This window comes from Terrapene carolina, unplaced genomic scaffold (genome assembly GCF_002925995.2).
Source record: "Terrapene carolina triunguis isolate 2854851 unplaced genomic scaffold, T_m_triunguis-2.0 Scaffold192, whole genome shotgun sequence".
Lineage (NCBI taxonomy): Eukaryota > Metazoa > Chordata > Testudines > Emydidae > Terrapene > Terrapene triunguis.
In genome coordinates this window covers 8,291,703-8,312,341 of record NW_020664543.1, presented here as the reverse complement: position 1 = coordinate 8,312,341, position 20,639 = coordinate 8,291,703, and the positions used below count along the sequence as shown (strand labels likewise).

Here is a 20,639-nt window from a genome sequence, read left to right as displayed (position 1 = left end):
TCAAAAGCGATTAGTGATTTTGGGTGCCTAAGCTGAGACATATTATGAGGGCCTGAATTTCACCGAGGAAGTGCTCAACCCTTTTTGAAAATCAGGCCCCTCCCGAGTTAGGTTCCCCAAAACTGAAACACCCCAAATCACTAGTTACTTTTAAAAATGGAGGCCTTAATCTTTCCATGGCTCAGTTTCTCCCGGCTTTCTGATGGGCATGATACATACTTGTTTACTTCCAATGCCACTTTGAGGGTTGATTAGTTAGAGCACAGTATCAGAGCTATGTGATATAATCAAGGAAGTATGAAAATGGAGAGGCATGATTCTCATAAGCTTCATTGTTTACATGAAAACCTCTTTGTTTCTCTTGGGGTCAATGGGAACTGTTTTCCCTAAGTCAATAGCCTTCAGGTGTAAGCTGTGCTATAGTCCTTGCGTAACATACATAAGTGTGGTATTTTGCAACAGGGAACAGGAAGGAAATACTCATCTGTTTAACGATGCATCAATAACATTAGCAAGCCCCCAACTAGCTATTTTGCAGAGGAAATGGCATAGTAGCCATAGCAATTAATAACCAGGAAGTAAGCTAGCTTGTTAGCAATGCTATTTATTCTCCTTAACCTGGTTCCCTTGAAATACATTTACAACAAAGCATTGAAAACTTGGCCAGTCTCCAGCAAAGGGTCTCCAGAGCCAGGTAGAGGAAAGGAGGAGGAGGCTGCATGCCAGATGGAGAACAAAGACTGATAAACTTTGGCTATTGATAGCAAAAATAGGAAGGAAGGAGATTTTCCCAGCCCTTTAAAGTAATGCAGCACAGATGTACAAAAGTCTGCACAAACCAACCAGCCTTTCCCACAAGGAGACAAAGGTGGTACATCCTCTTAACAGCAGAGGGGGAAGGAGTTTGAAGAAAGTATGTATAGGCTAATATAATATAATTAGAGTGGGTCAAAATGACTCTAGGTTCAGACTGAGGTTGGACATCTGGCTTGAGGGTGAACCAGGGTTAGAGCTCAGGTTCAGTGTCACCAAAACTTCATGAGTTGTTCTCAGGAGACTTCAACCCAAAATGGAGGACCTCTCAGAGGATTTAACAATCTCCTGAGAGTTCCACCATTTTGCGAAGCATCCAAATGGCTCTGGAAAAAAGACCCCTTCTGGTTCTTGGTCTGGCTCAGAACCAAAGCCACACAGGTGAGTTTGAAACCAGGGATCAGGAGACCAGGGCGTCTTGGGCCCATCTCCAGTTTTAATTAAATTGATCTGAACTCCAATTTAATAGAGTTTCTGGGTACCTCTGGACCTGGGCTGGTGAGTAATATACCTGTGTATTTTCCCAGATTCCCTATGGTCTCCATTCTGTATACCTTTATCTGATGCCATGTCAGACAAAGCTGATCAGGAGGCCTTTCCTACCTGTACCAGAATTAGAATGGAGGCCTAAGAGAGCAACAAAAGAAGAAGTTTCTTCCATACCCAGTATCCATTGTGCCTGTGGGCAAGTAGGGTGTGGAAAAGATACTGCATCCACAGACACCCTGACTTAAAGCGTTTCAAACCCAGCTCACTTTCTGAGACAGACGGCAAAGTGATGAAAGCCCAAAGCCCAATGAAATCAGTGACCATTGATCTAATGACTATAATGGCCACTGGATCAGTCCTTCTCATTTGGAAACTGCTGATCGTTAATGCCTCTGTTTGCTCTTTCTGCTGGTATTTGCCTACTTAAATAAGCCACCAGCAACATCATCTCTTTGAAATGGAGCTTTGCCTGAATAAGGCAACGAAGACATTTTGCCTGAGTAAGGACTAAGTAAATGGTGAACAAGAACTTCGGCATTTTGGCCGACAAATGTTCAGTCTTTTCAGCTGCCCTGTCTCCTATGACAAGACAAGGAAGTCAGAGTTCACACCACATTTCAGCCATTTATTTTTGCTAGCCCCCCAGCAGGCTAGCATTTAGAGTGCAGCATTAGGCACCCACTAAGCAATACAGTGCCTTGCTGGTTATCAGGATCAACATTTACTTTCTACGCTGAGCACATGATGATCCCAGTGGGCCCCACTCCCTTCCTTCAGTTCTGTGGGGCTCTGCCTCAGGCCTTGACATTTCAGTGCATTGCCTCCAGTACTAGCACACTGCTATGGGAAGAAGCAAATCCAAAGAGCCCTTGCAGCCTGCCACAGCTCTATCAGACAGTGCAACACAGCTGAGATGGGCCACAACCAGAACCATTCATCTGCACTTTGGTTAGGGAGTTGACTAAACTATGATGTGGAGCCAAACAAGCTTCTATTTTGTTTTGCAAAACAAACCCCCCTGCCCAACTTTGCCCAGTATATAAGAGACAGTGGCTCTGAGTCCACACAGTTGAAGTCAATGAGAGTTTTGCCACTAACTTTAAATAGGCCCAGTGTATGTCTTAGCTTTTAAATTATTTTTAAAATGACTCAATTTCTAACCCACCAATTTCTGATCAGTGTATCCTAATCTGTCCGTTGCCAGCGGTGACCCTTACTACACTCAGACCTTTATTCTAATTTATAGAGTTGTCTGAAGTGCAGGATACTTGCGCAGGTTTACACAAGTCACAGGCCAATTGGGAATTAAGTGAGTTAGTTCTAGAAATATTTTTTTTTAAATCCATATTATCTTTTCTGGAGAGAGTGACATTGGAATATTTTATTTACTGTAAAAACTGTCTCTTTACACTTCGGCAGAGTTCAATTTTATGCATTGATTTGAATGTTTATCAAGAACTTACCCTCTTTGTTAGGGGATGGCCATTTCTGCCAGGAGTCTAAAGAGCTTTCTACAACTTATAATGGTGGTCCCCAAACTTTGAGGCGCAGAGGAACGTTCAGGTGGAGCACTGCGAGGCCTGGGCCAGCTCCCACGGGGCGGGAAGGGAGCACCAACTTGGCCCCGGCCCTGCCCCTAGCCCCAGATGCAGCTCAGGCCCTGTCCTCAACCCCCGGCTGCGGCCCCACTCCTGGCTGTGGCCCCAACTGCAGCTCCCGCCCTGGCCACGGCTCTGGCCCTGCTCCCGGCCCCTGCTCTGCCTGCGGGTCTGGCCCTGCTCCTGGCCCCAGCTCCTGCCTGCGGGTCTGGCCCTGCTCCGGGCCCCGGCTCCCACCTGCGTTTGGGGACCACTGACTTATAGTGAACCTACAGTGCTAAAAATTTGCCTTTCTAAAAATAATATTACATATCACAATGGCACCACCTAGTGGAAAGTTATCACTAGTAAAATGGAAACAAATTCGGGGCACCACAATACTAATCTCTGCTAAACCAATAATATTTGAAAGCTTTATTTAGAGTTTCTCCTATTATCGCTGACATCTTATAGCTCCTACTTCAAACTGCAACATAAAATAGAATTGAAAGGGCACTGGATGGGTCAGAAGGGTGCTAATAAGAGACTGAGCCTTTCACATCAAAGTTATCTGTTCAGATCTAGCTGATGCAGGTGAAAGTCATTATTACCACCTAACATCTGATCAGTACCTGTATGAAGTGGGTGTGGTAGTCATCTATTTTTGTAATGATTATTTGTATTGCAGAAGCACTCAAAAAGCCCCAAGCAGGATGGGTCTGGACTCTATACAGACACACAGGAGAGGTTGGGTTAAGGCATAAGGCACTATCGTACTTTGCCTAGGGCAACACCTCCAGAGTCATGTGGTTGTGTCAGAATCTCAGCTTTCGTCTCAAAAATAAATGTTTCTAGTCCTTGTGATTGGGAAGAAAAACTTGAAAGCATAAACTGAGTGTAGCCAATGTAGCAGCATCCGCCAGAGTCTGAAAACAGGTGGGAACTTTTCCATTAATCTCAATGATTCCAAGATGCACTTGCACTGGTGGGCACTGACAACACCACCTTTACTCATTCCTCCTGAATTTCATGAGGGTTTGGATTTAAATCCCTGGATCCAAACTCAGCTCTATGGTTTTGAGACAAACGCAGAATTGAAAAGGGGGGTGTGGGGTGTCTATTTTTCCAGATTCATTCAGGCTTCTGCCCAAGATGTTAGGTATCTGCCTGAGTGTGCAGACAGCCTGAAAACAAAACATCCGTCAGGGCTCGCTGCACTGGTCTCCTGCAGAAACAAAGGAGCCAGAAGGAACCTAGCACTGTTACTTATGGCCACTATTTAACCTCACCTACCAGGACTTTTGTACTATAGGTATATGAATATAATTTACAAGCACAAGGCAAATACTCCAAAAAAAGTTTCCATAAACATTCATTTGAATGTTTAAACAAATTCCCTTTTAATGTGTTGGGGTCCCTTTTGTGTTCTTTTTCACCGGAGATTCAGGTGAACAACCCTACTACCAGAAATATTAATCAAAACACCAAATTTTAAGGAACTGTTGCAAAATATTCATGGAACAGGAACTTAGAATTAATAATTGTGAGTATTTGCACCAAAAACCAAAACAACCCCTAAGCAGGGAACACTAACATACCATGTGACCTACAGTTCTATTCAAAATAGTTAATTTGACTAGCAATGACTCGCTTATAACTAGGAATTATTCAAGTAAATAATTTTTCTTGAACTTGTTATACAAAACATGATCTGTCTGCGGACAATTCTCAAACAGGAGAAGGGGCAAAATATGTTGAAAAAATTATGTTATGCATTTTTGACCCAGCTGCACTAAGTAATATAATGGGAGAGCATATTGTAGTTTCAAAATTATAAACAGGACCTAGAAACTAGATCAATGTTTAAAATTATAACTACTCAGTTCAAATCAAGTGACTGTGAAGCACAGAGGAAACATTGATTTAATTCTGATCATCAATAGATGGACACACACACTTGCCTCAAAGCTTCTAGCCGGTCTCCTGTTTTAAAATATATGTGTAAAATCCTACCTTGCTGGTCTCAGCAATAAAATAATCACAGCTGAAAGGTTTTGGGGGCCTGAATGCTATGGTAATGGTGCTTGAGAAATCCCCACAAGAGATTTAAGGAATGCTATGTAATAGGTCTCTGTTTACAAATTAGATATGCCCCCCAAATGGAAATAGCCAGAACAAAAACATCAAGAACATTATTATTTTTTTAAAATTAAGCATCCGGATGATATCTTTTCTTATATTCTTATTTCTTTCCTTAGACTCTACACTTCTGTGATTTTCTTTCTGCTGCATTAGAAAGACAGAAACCTCTAGTATGTTGGCTATAGAGTGAATCTTCCTCAAATGCCATCTCTCTGCACGGTACCTGTTCAAGCAAAATTCTGCTTTGATTTTTAAACACATCATCCATTGAGACCAGCACCAAGGACACCAATTGAAAACTCCCTGCCCTAAGTACAACCACTTTATAGTGTGAGAAATGTAGGTCTGCATAACACTTCCCAGCTGTCACCAGCCTGGTCACCAGAGCCATCCAGAACTTTGTGGGCACAGTGAGGACAGAACCCCAGAATCTCTTGTTCCACAGCCACAGCCCCCTATTTCTTGAGCTAAAGGAGAAACTATCTGTTAGCGATAAAGGCTATTTTTTACACAGGAGTCTAAGGGTGTTATGGTCAGGATTGGGGTCCCTAACTCCCTTAGGCCTTGCTACATGAGAAAGTCTCACTACTAAGACTAAAGATGTGATTTTAAACTGATTTCTTTTACCGGTGCAACCTCCTGTAGGGACACTATTTGTGTTTTAAACCAAATTTATTACAGCTTAGTTTAAATTGATTAGGAATCCATTTAAAATACACTGAAATAAGCCACTCTTAACTGACATAAGATTGTCCATACAGGGGCTTGTACCAGTTTAAAAAGTGATTCAAGTCAAACCAGTGCAGCTTATCTAGACAAGGGCTTAGGCTCCTTTGAAAATCTGTGACAGAGCTTGACACACAATTAAGCAGCTCTCAATCCATCCAGTAGAGGGCAGTGGCCAACACGTCACAAGGACATCCCCATGTCTTTCCAACAATATTTGTATTTAATCTTTAATGAAAGATCCCCCTGTAACAAGGACTGTCTGCTAGGAACTAAACTTATTTCTAACTTATGGTAAAACACACCCTTTGGGCTCTGCCTCTACCCTGGATGCACCACTGTAAATGCCTTCCTGCTACTGCAGCTTTCAGGGCAGTTGGTCACTCATTGCAACAGATAATGTGAAAAACTCTTCAGGGCCATGTCTGCCACAATGGCTTCCCTGCAGCCCAAAGTCATCTTCCCCCACTTTCCCCATGACGCACCCAATATCAAGCTCTTGCTTCCTTCCTCCCAGAGTTACAAAGCTGCACTAAACACTTACAGCACTGTAAATCAAAAGTAACTCCACTCGAGCCACTGGAGTTACACTGCTGTAAATGGCAGAAGAAGGAGACCCTTTGAAGCCAGCAGGGCCGTCCTTACCCATACGCAAAGTACGCAGCTGCGTGCCCCAAATTTCCTGGTGCCCTATGCAGCTGCATGCTGCTCCAGTGGCCAGCCCAATCCCCCGACCGGCTGAGCCGCCCAGGAAAGCCACAGGGGGGCTGTGTAGGGCACCAAAATGGCTAGGTACAGCCCTGGAAGCCAGGTCTTCCAACAACCTACCGTCAATTCACATTTGTAAATTCTGCTTTTCCATGAAGTGGGAATGCGGCTTTGAGAAGACACTGAGTTCCCCTTACTGAACTTCTGGCTCCCTTCCAGAGATGGTCCCAAACACGCACCTCCAAACGCGTTGAACTCCAGATCCAATAGCATGGTTCAGGGTCCATCTCTACCACCATCTCGCTTTAATCTAGAAGGGAAGGCAGCACTGTATAGGAACTAGGATTTGAAGAAGTAGGACAGATACAGTTCATATATTCATATCTTGCCTCTTTTGGCTCCGGGTTTGTAAGATGTTTGTAGAGCTTAGAATGATATCAGAGTTCACCCCCTTTATAAATTGTGTTAAAAAAAAAAAAAAAAAAAAAAAGCCCCAAGGTTTATTTCCAAAACACCACTGAGTCAAGGTTACCCTTGTATGTTTGTATCTATTTGGACCTATTTTCAACTGTAAGGCACCTAGAACACCACTTACGGGTCCCCGAAACATTCATCATTAGCGTTATGGTGCAACTAAATATGGACTTCTCAGATAACCTGGCCTGTGTAACCAAGACATTGCCAAAATGTTAACTTTTCCCTTCTGTGCCTTTGGCATTTATGGTATGTTTTAAGTCGTATCTCAGACACTGCTGAGGAATGGCACAGAGATACAGAAACACAGCATATGTTGTTTCCTTTAAATAGAATTACAGGATTTATTAAAGTTCTCTCTCTTCATTTTGGGACAACACTATTTGCTCGAACATATGGCCTAGATACACCACTGTCTTACATTGGCACAAACGCTGCCATCAAGGTCCTGTCCACCCTGGGATCTATCCAATGTTAGCTCCAATTGTGGTTAAATATGGTTGTAGCTAATGTGGGTGGGGATGTTTCTGTCTGAGAACCATATGAGCCAAACTCTACTATAGATATGCACCACTCCCAGGCTGTGTTTTAACACTGTTCTAACACACCCAGCTCTTAGACAAAAATTCACTGATCACACTGGTCAGAAAACCATACTAGAAGCCTCCTAGTAACAATTGTGTTTAAGCACTTAGGTTGTGTTCAGAACCCAGGAGTCCTGACACCTAAGGCCTCTGCTTTAACCACTGGAAAATATTGCCTCTGCTAGGCAGAATCTGGACTGATTCTAGGAGCATAGAAGTGTTTATGCAAATCTTATCAGCAACATCCGTAATTTTAACTTCCTCAAATCTCGTCACATCCCCATCAAAGAGACTTTTACCAGCATAACTACTATTTCCTCATTCAATACACTCTTCGTTTTTGTAAGAAAATGCTTAAACTCGTGATCATTCCATTCTTCCTCCTATCCTGCTGTAAGCCATGGATCTGCTATTTATCAACTGCATCTTATTCCAAAGAGGGATCATTGACTAATTTTACTCAAGTTCTTCTTCTCTCTTTTAGTTCAATCCACTCAGGAGAGTCAAAAATCCAATGAGAAAGATAGCGGTAAGTTTTCATTTTTCATTTTATGTTATTTACATGAACCCTTTAGAAAAAAATTCATGTCATTGTTAAACAGAATAATTCCATGTTGTACAAATTTTTCTCCTTGTTCTCTTTAGTCACACATGGAATGAGATAGTTACGTGAATTTTTTCCCATGCTAGATAGACTGTGTGTACATTCAGAAATGTTTAAAGTTTTTAAAACCCCGCTAGAATCGCTGAACAAAATAACACAGTTTCCCTATTTCATGTACCGTAGCTGGCTCTAGAAAGGAAAGCAGCGTTGTATAGGAACTAGGATTTGAAATACTAGAAATACTGTGATTTACATGGACTGGAGCTCAGCATTATCCTATAGAAAGAGTTTGCAGACTTTTTTCTACGGTTACATTTATGATGTTTCCATGAAAAAAAACTACATTAACAGAAAGTTGTCAGCCACTTAAGAATTCCAAAGTCAGGGTAGGCTAAAGTTAAAGCTGCTCCCACAACCGTAACTCTGCTTGTTTGTGCGTATGTATCATTACAATACTGTCCATATACATTTTCACATACTATTTCACAACTAATTAAATAATGGATCATGCCCTTTTCCCCATAGCTTTAGATATACTACTTTCATTGCTATAATGATTCAGCAGAGCTTTTTTGGCTTAGATTTTTTTATATCTGTTACCTTCTGTGTTCAGATGTGTGTTTTACTATGGCTAGGTCTACACTACCCGCCTGAATCGGCGGGTAGAAATCGACCTCTCGGGGATCGATTTATCGTGTCCCGTCGGGACGCGACAATCGATCCCCGAATCGACGCTCTTACTCCACCAGCGAAGGTGGGAGTAAGCGCCGTCGACGGGAAGCCGCAGAGGTCGATTTTGCCACCGTCCCTACAGCGGGGTAAGTCGGCTGCGATACGTCGAATTCAGCTACGCTATTCGCGTAGCTGAATTTGCGTATCTTAAATCGACCCCCCCCTGTAGTGAAGACATAGCCTATGATAGTTAGCAGCCATGTACGGATGACTGAAATGAAAACAGATGGTTCAGCCTTTCCTAGGACATGAGCAGCTAAATATAGTCTGGGGCTTCCTCATCCCACAGAAATGTCCATGTCACGGGCAGGAACTTTGGGTGGAGAAGAACAGCTCTATGAGGATCCCCTTTTGGGGACTGTTCCATGCAGGGACAAACTTTGCCTCATCTCTGCACACCATAGGCAGCTGTTCTTCCCCATACTCCCAGGGTGGACCCCCAAAGGTTAAGACTCATTGAAGGGCATGAGCCCATTCTCTTCTTTTCCTGACACAAAATCTGAATTTCAGGAAAAGATTTCCTGAGGGTGAAGATTATTAAGCTGTGGAAGGGACAAGAGGAAGCCTTGTTGCTTGGAACAGTCCAAACTAGTAATTCTAAAATAGGGAGCAATCCCGCACTGTCCAGAAGACGGATTTAGCAGGTCTTTTCCATCTCTAGATACTCTGCTCTGAGCTTCTTGTCACACTGAGAAGCTACTCAAAGGGGTGTTGTGAGGATCAGTTAATGGGTGTAAAATTCTTTGATAATATTTTATGCACACTGCTATTTTTACTCCATCTGAATTTCTACCTTGTACCTAGGAAAGCAGGTGCAGAATTCCCCATAAGAGAGAAAAATAGTTTGTACTCTTGGGAGCCGATCTTCCTCCCTCCCATTCCAAAACTCTAAGAGACGTCAAGGGGAGCAAGAGCAGGAGGCTTTACTCCATAGTAACCTTCGTGAAGGATCTCTACCCATTAAAACATTCACTAAGGGTTTGAGCTTATAAGCCTACTGTGTATGAAATTCCATTGAGGACCTAGTGCATAGAGCCCTTCCAGGCTTGGAACATAAGCCTCACAACAGCCCTGTGCATTAAATTAGCTCTATAAGAGTGAAATGCTCTGTCCAGCGCATTTCTTGTTCTTTTTCAGTTGTTAGTAGGTGTCCTTGTTAGTTCCTGATGAGAGTGTTTGTTGGTATCTGCTGTTTACCACTGATAAGCTGCGTCATTTTGTAGATGGTTCCTTGTTCACCACAAGCAGCTGCATCCTCTGCTTGTGTTGCCAGATTATCAATATAATGCCGTTTGTCTGCTCTCACAAGGCGTTTGACCTCCCGGTGTACCTGGCTATACTGCTCGTGGCATTTGTCTTTTAGCTTCTGGGATTTTGTGTCTCAAACTTTTTTCTTCAGGACTCGTCTGGTTTCTATGGCATTCCATGTGCTGGGTGTAATCCTTCCTTCTCTTCTGCCTGTAGCCTAGACAGGCTTCACTGCTCTGTTCATAAATTGCTGTTACTTTGTCCCACTTCTTGTTGATCTCTTCATCTGCATCAAAGATTTGCTGAACAGGAGGCAGAAGAAGATCTTGATATCAACACAGCCTGCAGAAGGGTTGGCCTGCCCCCACACTCACCAGCAGCGGCGCGAAGCAGAGCGACCCGGCCCCAGCCCTCTCTGCTCCGCCAGCTCCCACCGCGTTGCTCCGCTTCCCACTGCCACCGCTGCTGCTGAGTGCGGGGGCGGGTCTGACCCCTTCCTCCAACCCCCCTCCCCCAAGCGACAGGGCTGGGAGCTGGGAGAGTGGAGCGGGCTGGGGCCGGGTTGCTCTGCTTCCTGCTGGCGCCAGCCCACCCCCACCCCCCGCTAATCCTCCGCGCTGCCCTGGGCCTCCCAGCCCTGCTCCTGCCCCCCACGGCCCTGCAGCCCTCGAGCGCAGTCCCCCCCCACGGAGGGGCTGGCCCCACAGCAGAGCAGCCGCTCCCCCCGCAGGGGGGTGCAGGTGCTTGGGCTGTGTAGGGCACCACCATAGGTAGGGACGGCCCTGCTTCTGTCAAGGATAACTTGAATGGAGAATTGTTCAAGGTAAATCCTAAATTAGCAGCATCTATCCTGGCCCCTCTATCTACATCAGTCTGGGAAAGGGAAAAAGTGCCAGATGAGTGGACCAATGGGGTTATAGTGAAGATACCAAAGAAATGGACTTGATTGTAATAACTGGCATGGTATCACACTTTTACCTGTACCAAGCAAAGTATTGTGTAAGATCATAGTCCAGTGTATATCAGAGGCAGTTGATAGCATTCTCAGAAAAGAGCAAGCTGGTCTTCGGAAAGGGCGTGGATGCACAGACCAGATCTTCGCTCTATGAATCATCATAGAACAATGCTTAGAATGGCAATGACAACTCTACATAAATTTCATAGACTTTGAGAAGGCTTTTGATAGCATTCACAGGACCAGCCTATGGTGCATTCTGCGGGCCTATGGAATTCCTTTCCATATAATCAACGTCATCAAAAGCTTCTATTTCAACTTTACATGCAGTGTTGATCACAGTGAGCTCAGTTTTTAAGTCAAAACAGGAGTACGTCAGGGACAAACTTTGCCTCATCTCTGCACACCATAGGTCAGGGGTGTGTCATGTCTGCAATCCTCTTCAACATTGCCATCGATTGGGTAATGCAGCGTACAACAGAAGACATACCAAGAGGCATTAAATGGACACTCTTCTCATCCCTTGAAGACCTGGACTTCGCAGATGATGTCACTCTCCTATCACATACCCAACACCATATACAAGAAAAAACAACTCAACGCATTCAGCCAGCAAATTGGACTGAAAATCAACCACAATAAGACAGATATCATGACCTTTAATATTGCCTCACCATCACCAGTACAGATAGAGGATTATATTCTCACCAATGTAGAAACATTCACATACTTGGGCAGCACCATCAGCCAGGACGACGGAACAAGCCAGGACATCCAGAACAAAATCAGTAAAGCCAGGAACACCTTCAGGAGCTCAAATACAGTCTAGAAATCATCAAAATACAACACCAAAACCAAACTCAAGATTTATCAGAGCTGCATACTTTCAACACTACTTTATGGTGCAGAATGCTGGGGAATGAGAAAGTATGACATGTCCAAACTGTCTTCATTCCATACAACCTGCCCCAGAAAAATCCTCTGTATCTTTTGGCCCAGAACAATCTCAAACCAAGATCAATTGACACAGTGCAACCAAGAGGATCTGAGCACCATTGTTGCCAGAAGGCGTTGGAGATGGATCGGTTATGTGCTTCGGATGGAAACTGATTCCATCACTAGAGCAGCAACAAGATGGACACCTGAAGGCAAGCGAAAATGAGGCCGTCCAAAAACAACATGGCAAAGAGCTGTGGAAGCCGAGCTGAAAAACCTGGGGCACAGCTGGGGAACCATTGAAAGACTTGCCAGAAATAGACAGGAATGGAGGAGCTTTGTCACTGCCCTAAATGTCAGAGGCGTAATAGGAACATGATGATGATGATTAGAGTGAAGCGTCTGGTGAGTGACCACCCAAGGGATGAGCAACATTCTCCACTAGTTTAGTCTTTGAAAGTCAAACCAAATTCCCCTGGAAACCATGAGTGCTCTGGAAAGAGGTTGCTTAACATGGGCTTGGCTATGGGATGTGGTTCTTAGTGTTAGTTTCACTGGGTGTCCATTTTACAGCCGGGGATACACAAAGAATATATATTTCAATGTGGATGCCTCAACTTTATGTAGTGTGCTTATCAGTGGTGCTGAATAACCTTCATTTTTCAAGTCAATGGGAATTTTGGGGAACCGAGCTCTTTTGAAAACCTGGTCTAAAGTGTTTACATTTTTTCCTCTGTAATTATAAAAATGCTGCACAGGAGTACTTTACTTGACCATTATTTCATTTGTCTAATGCCATAGTTACCTGCAAGAAGAAAATTCTCCCCTATGGCTGTCTGAAAAGAATTAGTTTCTATTTTTGACCTTCTGAAAAATCTGGCACAATGTTGGCCAATTAGATTAGATATGTAATTACCACATACTGGTTGGCTCAGAACATTTATCAGGAGGAATTTTTGCTGCACTCGCTCAGATCAGATACGTAGTTGCCTACTTTGTGATTAGCTTGTAAAAAAGCACCAACAGGTTTTTCCCCTCTACCCTCTTTGGGTTCTAACTTCATCAGCTCTTTGGCACGCTAGTTTTAAAAACCATTATCCCAAAGAAATGTCTGTGGCCAAAATGGGGGAAGATCTGCAGATATTTCCGATGAAAAATATTCCAAAGACAGGTAATAATCCATATGATCAATTCATGTTTCAAACATCAACATGTTTTTGCCCGAGAGGCTGTCTTGGTCAACATTTAGCATGAGGGCCAATAAATTTCAGCCATCACTTTTCATAAACCAATGGCTCCAAATCACAGGCATGTGATTAGGCACTGATAAATCATGCTTCTGTGGCTGGCATGCTGGGGCCCCCTTCCTTACACCCTGGATAAGTCTCTGTATCTCATTCAGCAGGGTCAGCTCAGATAATGCTCAAGTCTTCAGCTGCAGGGGCCCTCCCAGGACAGGGGGGTCACAACTCCATTCAGAGACAGGTGATCCGGTTAGCATGATGTTTCCTACTCAGACTGCAGGGCCACATCATGCAAGATGCTTTGTGCTGATTGGGGTTGAGGATGACTTGAGCCATCATAAGAAACAGGACACCTCCACCTTTAGTCTAGCTCTGGATGGTAATACTGTGGGTCCCCCTTTCCGCTGTCTAAAGAGGAAATCCACATTCAGTTTTCCACTAACTCTTCGCACACACAAACACATACAGCCCAGTTATGGACACATTACCTTTCCATTTCCCCCGGACAAGGACTATAGTCCCCAGCTGAAATGACAGATGAATTTGGAGCAGGTAGCAGGAAAATATTTGTATATTGAATCTTGGGTCTTATAGCCATGGAGTCCAATAACTGAGGTTCCATGGAACACAGGTGTTGCCCCAGTCCTGATGCCCTGGGCATCTAGTTCTCCGCATTTCTCTGCCAGTGGGTTGGAAGTTATTTGTGAATTGTTGTTTTACTCAGAAATGTTTCTTTTCCCCAGAGCAACTGTCTAACCCTGAGTTTGGATCTCTCCAAAAGAGCTTGGAGGTAGAAATTGGCCAGAATGTGACCCTGTCCTGTCAATCCACCAATGGCTCTCTTCCTATCAACTATACATTTTTTAGAGGAAGTCAGAATCTGTGGCCGATTATACCGAAGAAAGACAGGAACCCAGCTCTGTTTAACCTAACTATCAGTTCTGCCAGCGACGTGGGGGAATATAAATGCAAAGTTGAAAACAGAATCTCCAACAGTTCAAAATACAGCAAGAGTCTCAACTTTACGTTACTAGGTAGGGGTTTGTGTGTATCGGTGACATTTTTCAACATCAGGAAATGAGTGTTCATAATAATCCATCCCAGCTGGCCTGATCCTGTGAGTGGCTGGAGGCACAACCCCATGGCCGTCTGACACGTAGCACCATGCAGGACCAGGCACAAGCATTGTGCCATAACCCTCCCCAACCCATTCAGAACAGTTTAAAAATTATATTCTGCATTAACATGTAAACGCCAAGTCCAGAGAGGGCCCTGGCAGCTGGAACTGCAGTCAGAAGGGGGCCACACAAGCTGCACCCTCCACATGTGTAAGAGACCACCTAGATCAGACCCTATAGTTTTACTGTATAATTGTTCCTGCATATGCACAAAATAGCTTGCAGAGTATAATCCATGACCATCTCAGGATTGTGCTGCCATGTGATCTTCTCCCTTCCTTGCTATCAATACCTTAACATTTGAGCAGGAAGAGTTCTAAAACAGAATGCAATTTCTTTCAAAGGGATAGGGCCATATACTTTTCGATCCATTCATCCTGTAGCAGCCGCAGCCAGCAATCCTGCAAGGCGTTCTGGTAGAGAACAGTGTTCTAGAACACAGTGTGCCCCTGTCTAGAACTTGGACCGGCTCCACAGCTGATGTGAATCAGCATAATTCTATTGGAATCAATGGAGCTCCATTGATCTAGGTCAGCTGAGGAGCTGTTCTCTTGTTTGTAGGTCTCAGTTTTAAATCTCATGTTTGCCTTGTACTTATTTTTTGCATTCCACTGGTTACTTTACAGATCCAGTGTCCAAACCAGTGCTGAGCACGACTACTTCCCAAGTGAGGATAGGCCAGAATGTGACACTGTCTTGTCACTCAGAAAATGGCTCTTCTCCCATCAACTACATATTTTTTAAAGGAAAGAAGTCTATGTCATCCAGAATATCTATGCAAGGGAAGGCAGCAGCTGTGTTAAATGTAACTATCAATTCTCCCACTGACTTGGGCGACTATAAATGCAAAGCTGAAAATAATATCCCCAATAATACAAAATATAGCAACAGTCTCACCTTTACACTAGCAGGTATGTGTTTGTCCTACCTATTACTAATAGCATCTGATGATGAGCTTTTAATGATCTCTGCCTGTCCATGTAAACTGGGGTAGCAGGTCCAGCAACAACAAAAGCATGTCAAAGTCCCTGATGGAACTTTTAGTGCCCGGTAGCAGGGTCCACATGGCATCTTAGGGCACAGTAGGTTAGAGCGCTGGACATTCACACCCTGGCTTGCTGTGAATAAGCCCTATCCACAATTTCCCCCCCCATGATTTTACTCTTGAGGTGCATGGATATAACAAAAGAAACAAAGCCAGAGCTTTTAATTTAAACAGAGCCCAATTCAGCCTGTACACCAGCACTCTAAGAACAGGGCATGAAGGGACACTACCAAGGAGTTACTTTTATATAGGCTTGGCAGAATTAGATTTTTATATATACTCACATACATATATATACACACATACATGTGGGTGTATATATAATTTCAACAGATAATATCCATGTTTATTTTTAAGGATTTTTATTTATTTAAATTTTCAATTGTGTGGAATTATGGGAGGGGGTTAGACAACGGAGTGAGACAATAATTATTTAATTACCATAGACATTGAGATATAAAAAGCTAAAGCTTTACAAATGTTAATACACAAATCATCACCACATATCAAAATATACAAAGCAAATAGCCTCAAATTAAACCCCAGCAGCATTTTTCTTACTTTGCCTATCTGTAAATTTCAATGATCATCAATGGAAATATTTTTTTATCGTTTGTGTTTGATGAAACTCACGTTTACCAACATTGACTGATAAAAATCTAATCCTTCCAAGACCTGCTTTTATAGCCTTCCCTGGCTTTTCTCTGAGTTTATCCTGTACACCTACAGGGCATCTTAGCCTAGAGCCTACTTCCTGTGATAGGGCAGGATTGTGTCCAGATACTCCTCCCTCTGCATCTGTAGGTTTTTAGCATGGAGCCAGTTCTTTTTCTCTCTAGGCTCAGGTAAGGACCCCTCACCTTGCCACAGTCAGTGTTATTAACAACTGCTACTCCACTTCTCCAAACTGTAATAGAAAGACTGGGCTTTCATTTTAATAGAAAGATAAGTACTTGGAACATCTTGCCACACCTGATCTTGCTCTCTACAGACACTCTTTCTCCTATTGACAGAAGAGGATGGCGTTTCCTATCCCCTCTGCATTTTTCTTGTGCTGCTGTTTCTGCTGGTGGTGATAGCAACTGCCCTACTGGTTCCATTTCTGATCCTGCCTTGGTGTAAAGCAAGTGAGTTTTTTTGCTTCTCCAGCTTTTCATTGTAAAATAGTGCTTCCGGCCCTTGTTACACTCGGTGTCCTTGGAAATGGAAGGCTTAGCTTCCTGTCTGCACATCACACACTAAAGCCTCCCCATTTCTTAGCAGCTGGTCTCAGTACTCCCAATGATGCCTGGTCCAGATGGTATCTCCCGGCCAGCTCCCATTACATTGGAGGGGATGGCCCAATAATATAAGCTTCAGGATGATAACATCAAGATTCCCAGGAACTGCTGAGTTAAATCCAGTTAGGGTTAACTTATTTCTTCACCTTTTTGAGGTAGATACTGTATTGGGATCTTTAGGAGGAGCCCTTAGAAAAACAATATCCAATCTCTTCTGAGTGAATGCAGATCCGGTGGCACTTTTCTTAAGAGAAGTTTGCCCTTGGGTAAAACGCTCTCCTCGTTCTAGTGGGCTGACTCCTTTTTGCTCTCCATGCTAGAAGAAGCCACATTTCAGTGAGACCATACATATATAAATAAAGGGTGGATATAAATGCAAGGTAATAAGACCAAAGAGGCACCATTCTCTTTTGATTGACTCCAAGTCTATCCTCAAAGCCAAATATCTCTCTTCATACCAAAGCAACATGTTTTCAGGCTACATTTTAGGTCCCAAAGGCAAAAAGTTACACATGTGCTTATCTTCATGAACATGAATATTTTTGCTGAGGTCAGTGAGACTGCTCACATGCCATAAGTTACACATGTGCACAACTGTTTGCAGAATCAGGGGGGCCTTGGCGTCCAAAATTAAAGTAGGAAAGCAGTCTCTTTTTGCAAGGACCCCACGATATATCACCAATACTTGCTGCCTTTGGGAGCAATTTCCTCTTCCCATACCACCACGTGAAGTAAAGATGCAGTCAGGCATGAATAGTACTGCTTGCTAAGGAATGATGTTCATCAGGACTATAAAATTATTTAAAATATCTAACAAACCCCAAAAAAATCATGGGACATACATTTTTGGAGCAGTTGATATTTTTATCACTTGAATAATTTTGTTTTCTTTACCTCTTGCAGGAAAACTGAAGTCAGCTGGCTGCTCAACTGGTTTTGTTTCAACGGACAAAGCAACAGGGTCTGAAAACTACGTGACATACACTGAGATTGGTAAATTCCAAACTGCTCTTTCTTTAGTCGTGGGACTCACATGCAGGAATCTGGCTGCAGGACATGATTAACTAGTCCTAGATAAAGTTTATGGATGATGCCTTTTGGTCTCAAACGGGGAAGATGGGAAATGGGTGATCACTACAGGCAAGTTACTGACCCAATAGAACTCTCATTGACCTTGACTGGAAGTTGCTCAGCATCTCTCAGGATCAGGCCCTATATGTGCATCTCATGCCAGCCCAAGAGCCAAATTGCAGCCTGGGGAATGACATTCATTAGAAAGATCCTTAGAAACTTATGTGAACCATCCCTCAGGTCCAATCAGGACAGAACTAGAAGGAAAGTTCGTGTTTGGGTGTCTGTGGAGGTATTGGTAAGGGAGTGACAACCACAAAGCAAAGAGAAAATGAAATACTAGTAAGTAAAGCAGAGCCTAGATTTACACAAGAGCCCCTTGCTAAAGTGCGGAAAGGATTTCTGGGTTGCCAGCAAAAGTGAAAAACAATTGCACAGCTTCTGCATTTTGCTTTGTATTCTTCAGCGTATATTTCAGTTCTTCACTCTCAGGGTTGCTCAATGCTGAAGAGATTCAGAGCCACTTTCCCCCAAAATGGAGTCACAAAATAACTGGGCAACAGCTGACATAGTGTCTCCATGTTGCGTTATAACTAAGGGTAAGATTTTGTCACAGACATCCCAGATTCCGTGACTTTAACAGACCTCTGTGACTTCAGGGCTAGAGCAGCTGTCATCCCGCTTTGCTGCAGCGAGGCTGGACCAGCGGCAGTCAGCCCCAGCCACAGGAGCAGTGGCAGGACCGGAGCGGCAATAGCTAGCAGCCAGGCCCCGGGGCCGATGGTCAGCCCCCAGGGCTAGAGTGGCGGCCGGTGGCTAGCTCCCAGAGCTGGAGCCGCAGATGGCTGTCAGCCCATAGCGCGAGGGCTCACACTGTAAGTTTCCCTACCCCCTGATATTTTTAGTAAAAGACCAGGTCAGGGGCTTCTGTGAATTTTTGTTTACTGCCCGTGACCTGTCTGTGACTTACTAAAAATACCCATGACAAAAAGCATCACCTTAGTTATAACATTGTGGACTAACATACCTCCTAATAAAAACGTCGCAGGACAGACACCATGCCAGGATTATCTTGAAGTTCTGTCATATGTCTCGTGACCAAAGGCTTTATCTCCGCCACCCCACGTGGAGGCTGGGGAAAAGGGAAGATATTTCCCTATCTTCACCACCCCTGTTTCTAGCAACTGGAATGAAGATGGGAAAATGGGTATTTTTCCTCTCTCCCCCTCCACCTGTCTGCTAGGAGGAATGGGGAGGTATTCCGGCTGCTCTGCACCCCCTGCAATTTTTCACATCAGGTAGAGAGTCCTCAACTTGCACTGTCCAAGAGTATGTAGAGGGAGAACAAATGCAGACTCTGTGAGAGGCCCATGTGGGTCTTATACCACAGGCTGAGTGTCAGTGCTTTCACAAGCTTAAATTCACCAAGCTGTAATCGCCTGCAACTGAACCTTGAACTCTTTTTCACTTGTTTCCATCCAGAGTATGCTAAATCTGAAGAACTCGAGTACGCCAACATACGGATTAGAAAAGAGGAGGAAGATAGGAAAGGTAAAAGGCTTAGATTGTGACCATGGGCAAAATGAAGCATTTCACATTTTCAAGTTCATACAACTAATGTTCTGGAAATGGAATAAAAACTGATTTAAGCACAGATGTGTGTATCCCAAACACATCTGTGGATTAATGACAAAACTACCTCATGCATTTTGGAGTTCACTGTGCATTGATAGCATAGTCAAATGTTCACTTGCAGTAGGGCCTGACAACTGCCCGGTCTCACTCTTTGTAAACCACTTTCACTGCATGCTCCCTCTTTGCAGAGGTTAAGCACAACTCCCTATGGAGACAGATCCCTTGTGGTTAGCATTCAAAGGGCATTTGAAGACAAGAAGGATGAAACTAGAATTAATTTCAGGCAGACACTAAAATATGCCCCCACTTTGCCTTCAAGTGTTAGCTACCAGCATCTAGACTAATGGGTTGGAGGTACAAGGAAGGTTGTTTATTTAAAGGGAGAACGGGTGTTTCTATTGGTTTGAGCACGGGACTGGCTAACAGAAACTCCCATGAACTAATCCTGTGGCTAACACTGACTCGGTGTATGACCACAGTGACCACTTGAGCTCTTTGACAATTTCTCATCTTTAAAATAGGAATAATACTTTCCCACCTTGTGGATGTTATGAGTGCCTATGAATTCTCACACAAAAATCTTCATTAAGGTGAACTAAGGTTCAGAGTACATACAAATAACTTAAGGGCAAAAATCTTTACAAGAATACAATAGTTAATTTGAACAAACCCTCAAAAAAAAAAATCAGGAAACTTTTAAGATTAAATATGAAAATAACGTTTTGGGAGGGGAAAATCGCCTACACAAAAAAACCCCAAACCAACCAACTTTATTTTATTAAGTGGTCTGTGGAATAAATAGTTAAGACTGCCTGCTACAGAGAACTTCTCACTCCAGTTAGAATCCTTGACCTGAAAAGAACTACCCATAACCGTCTGAGATCCCAAATGCAACAGCTTCATTCTGAAACTGTCCTATTTGTGTCGTTAGTTATTGAGCTACAAGAGGCATGTTTAAATATAGCTCAATTACTGTAGACTTTTTAAGGGTTATTGACTGTCTATTCTGACTTTTAGTGAACATGAGGGCAGATACTACAGTTGTCTACTCTGACGTCATCATAAGAGATGGAACGCAACAAGGTAAGTTTCCTCTCCGATGATTTACATGAGAGAGAATTATATAAAATATTTTTTAAAGAGAACCTCTACCCTGGTAAATTTTGCTAGCACCACCGTGCCTGTATAGGAAGCACAT

The 20,639-nt window shown here is 43.4% G+C and overlaps 1 protein-coding gene across 1 annotated transcript; it reads left to right on the top strand.

Moving 5' to 3' along the window:
• Positions 1 to 7,863: 7,863 nt before the first annotated feature.
• Positions 7,864 to 20,544, top strand: MILR1 (mast cell immunoglobulin like receptor 1). The gene is made up of 8 exons (XM_024192522.2): positions 7,864 to 7,906; positions 7,998 to 8,042; positions 13,976 to 14,266; positions 15,037 to 15,321; positions 16,469 to 16,582; positions 17,639 to 17,728; positions 19,289 to 19,357; positions 20,459 to 20,544. The coding sequence occupies exons 1-8, from the start codon at positions 7,864 to 7,866 to the stop codon at positions 20,542 to 20,544; spliced, it is 1,023 nt and encodes a 340-aa protein (XP_024048290.2).
• Positions 20,545 to 20,639: the final 95 nt, after the last annotated feature.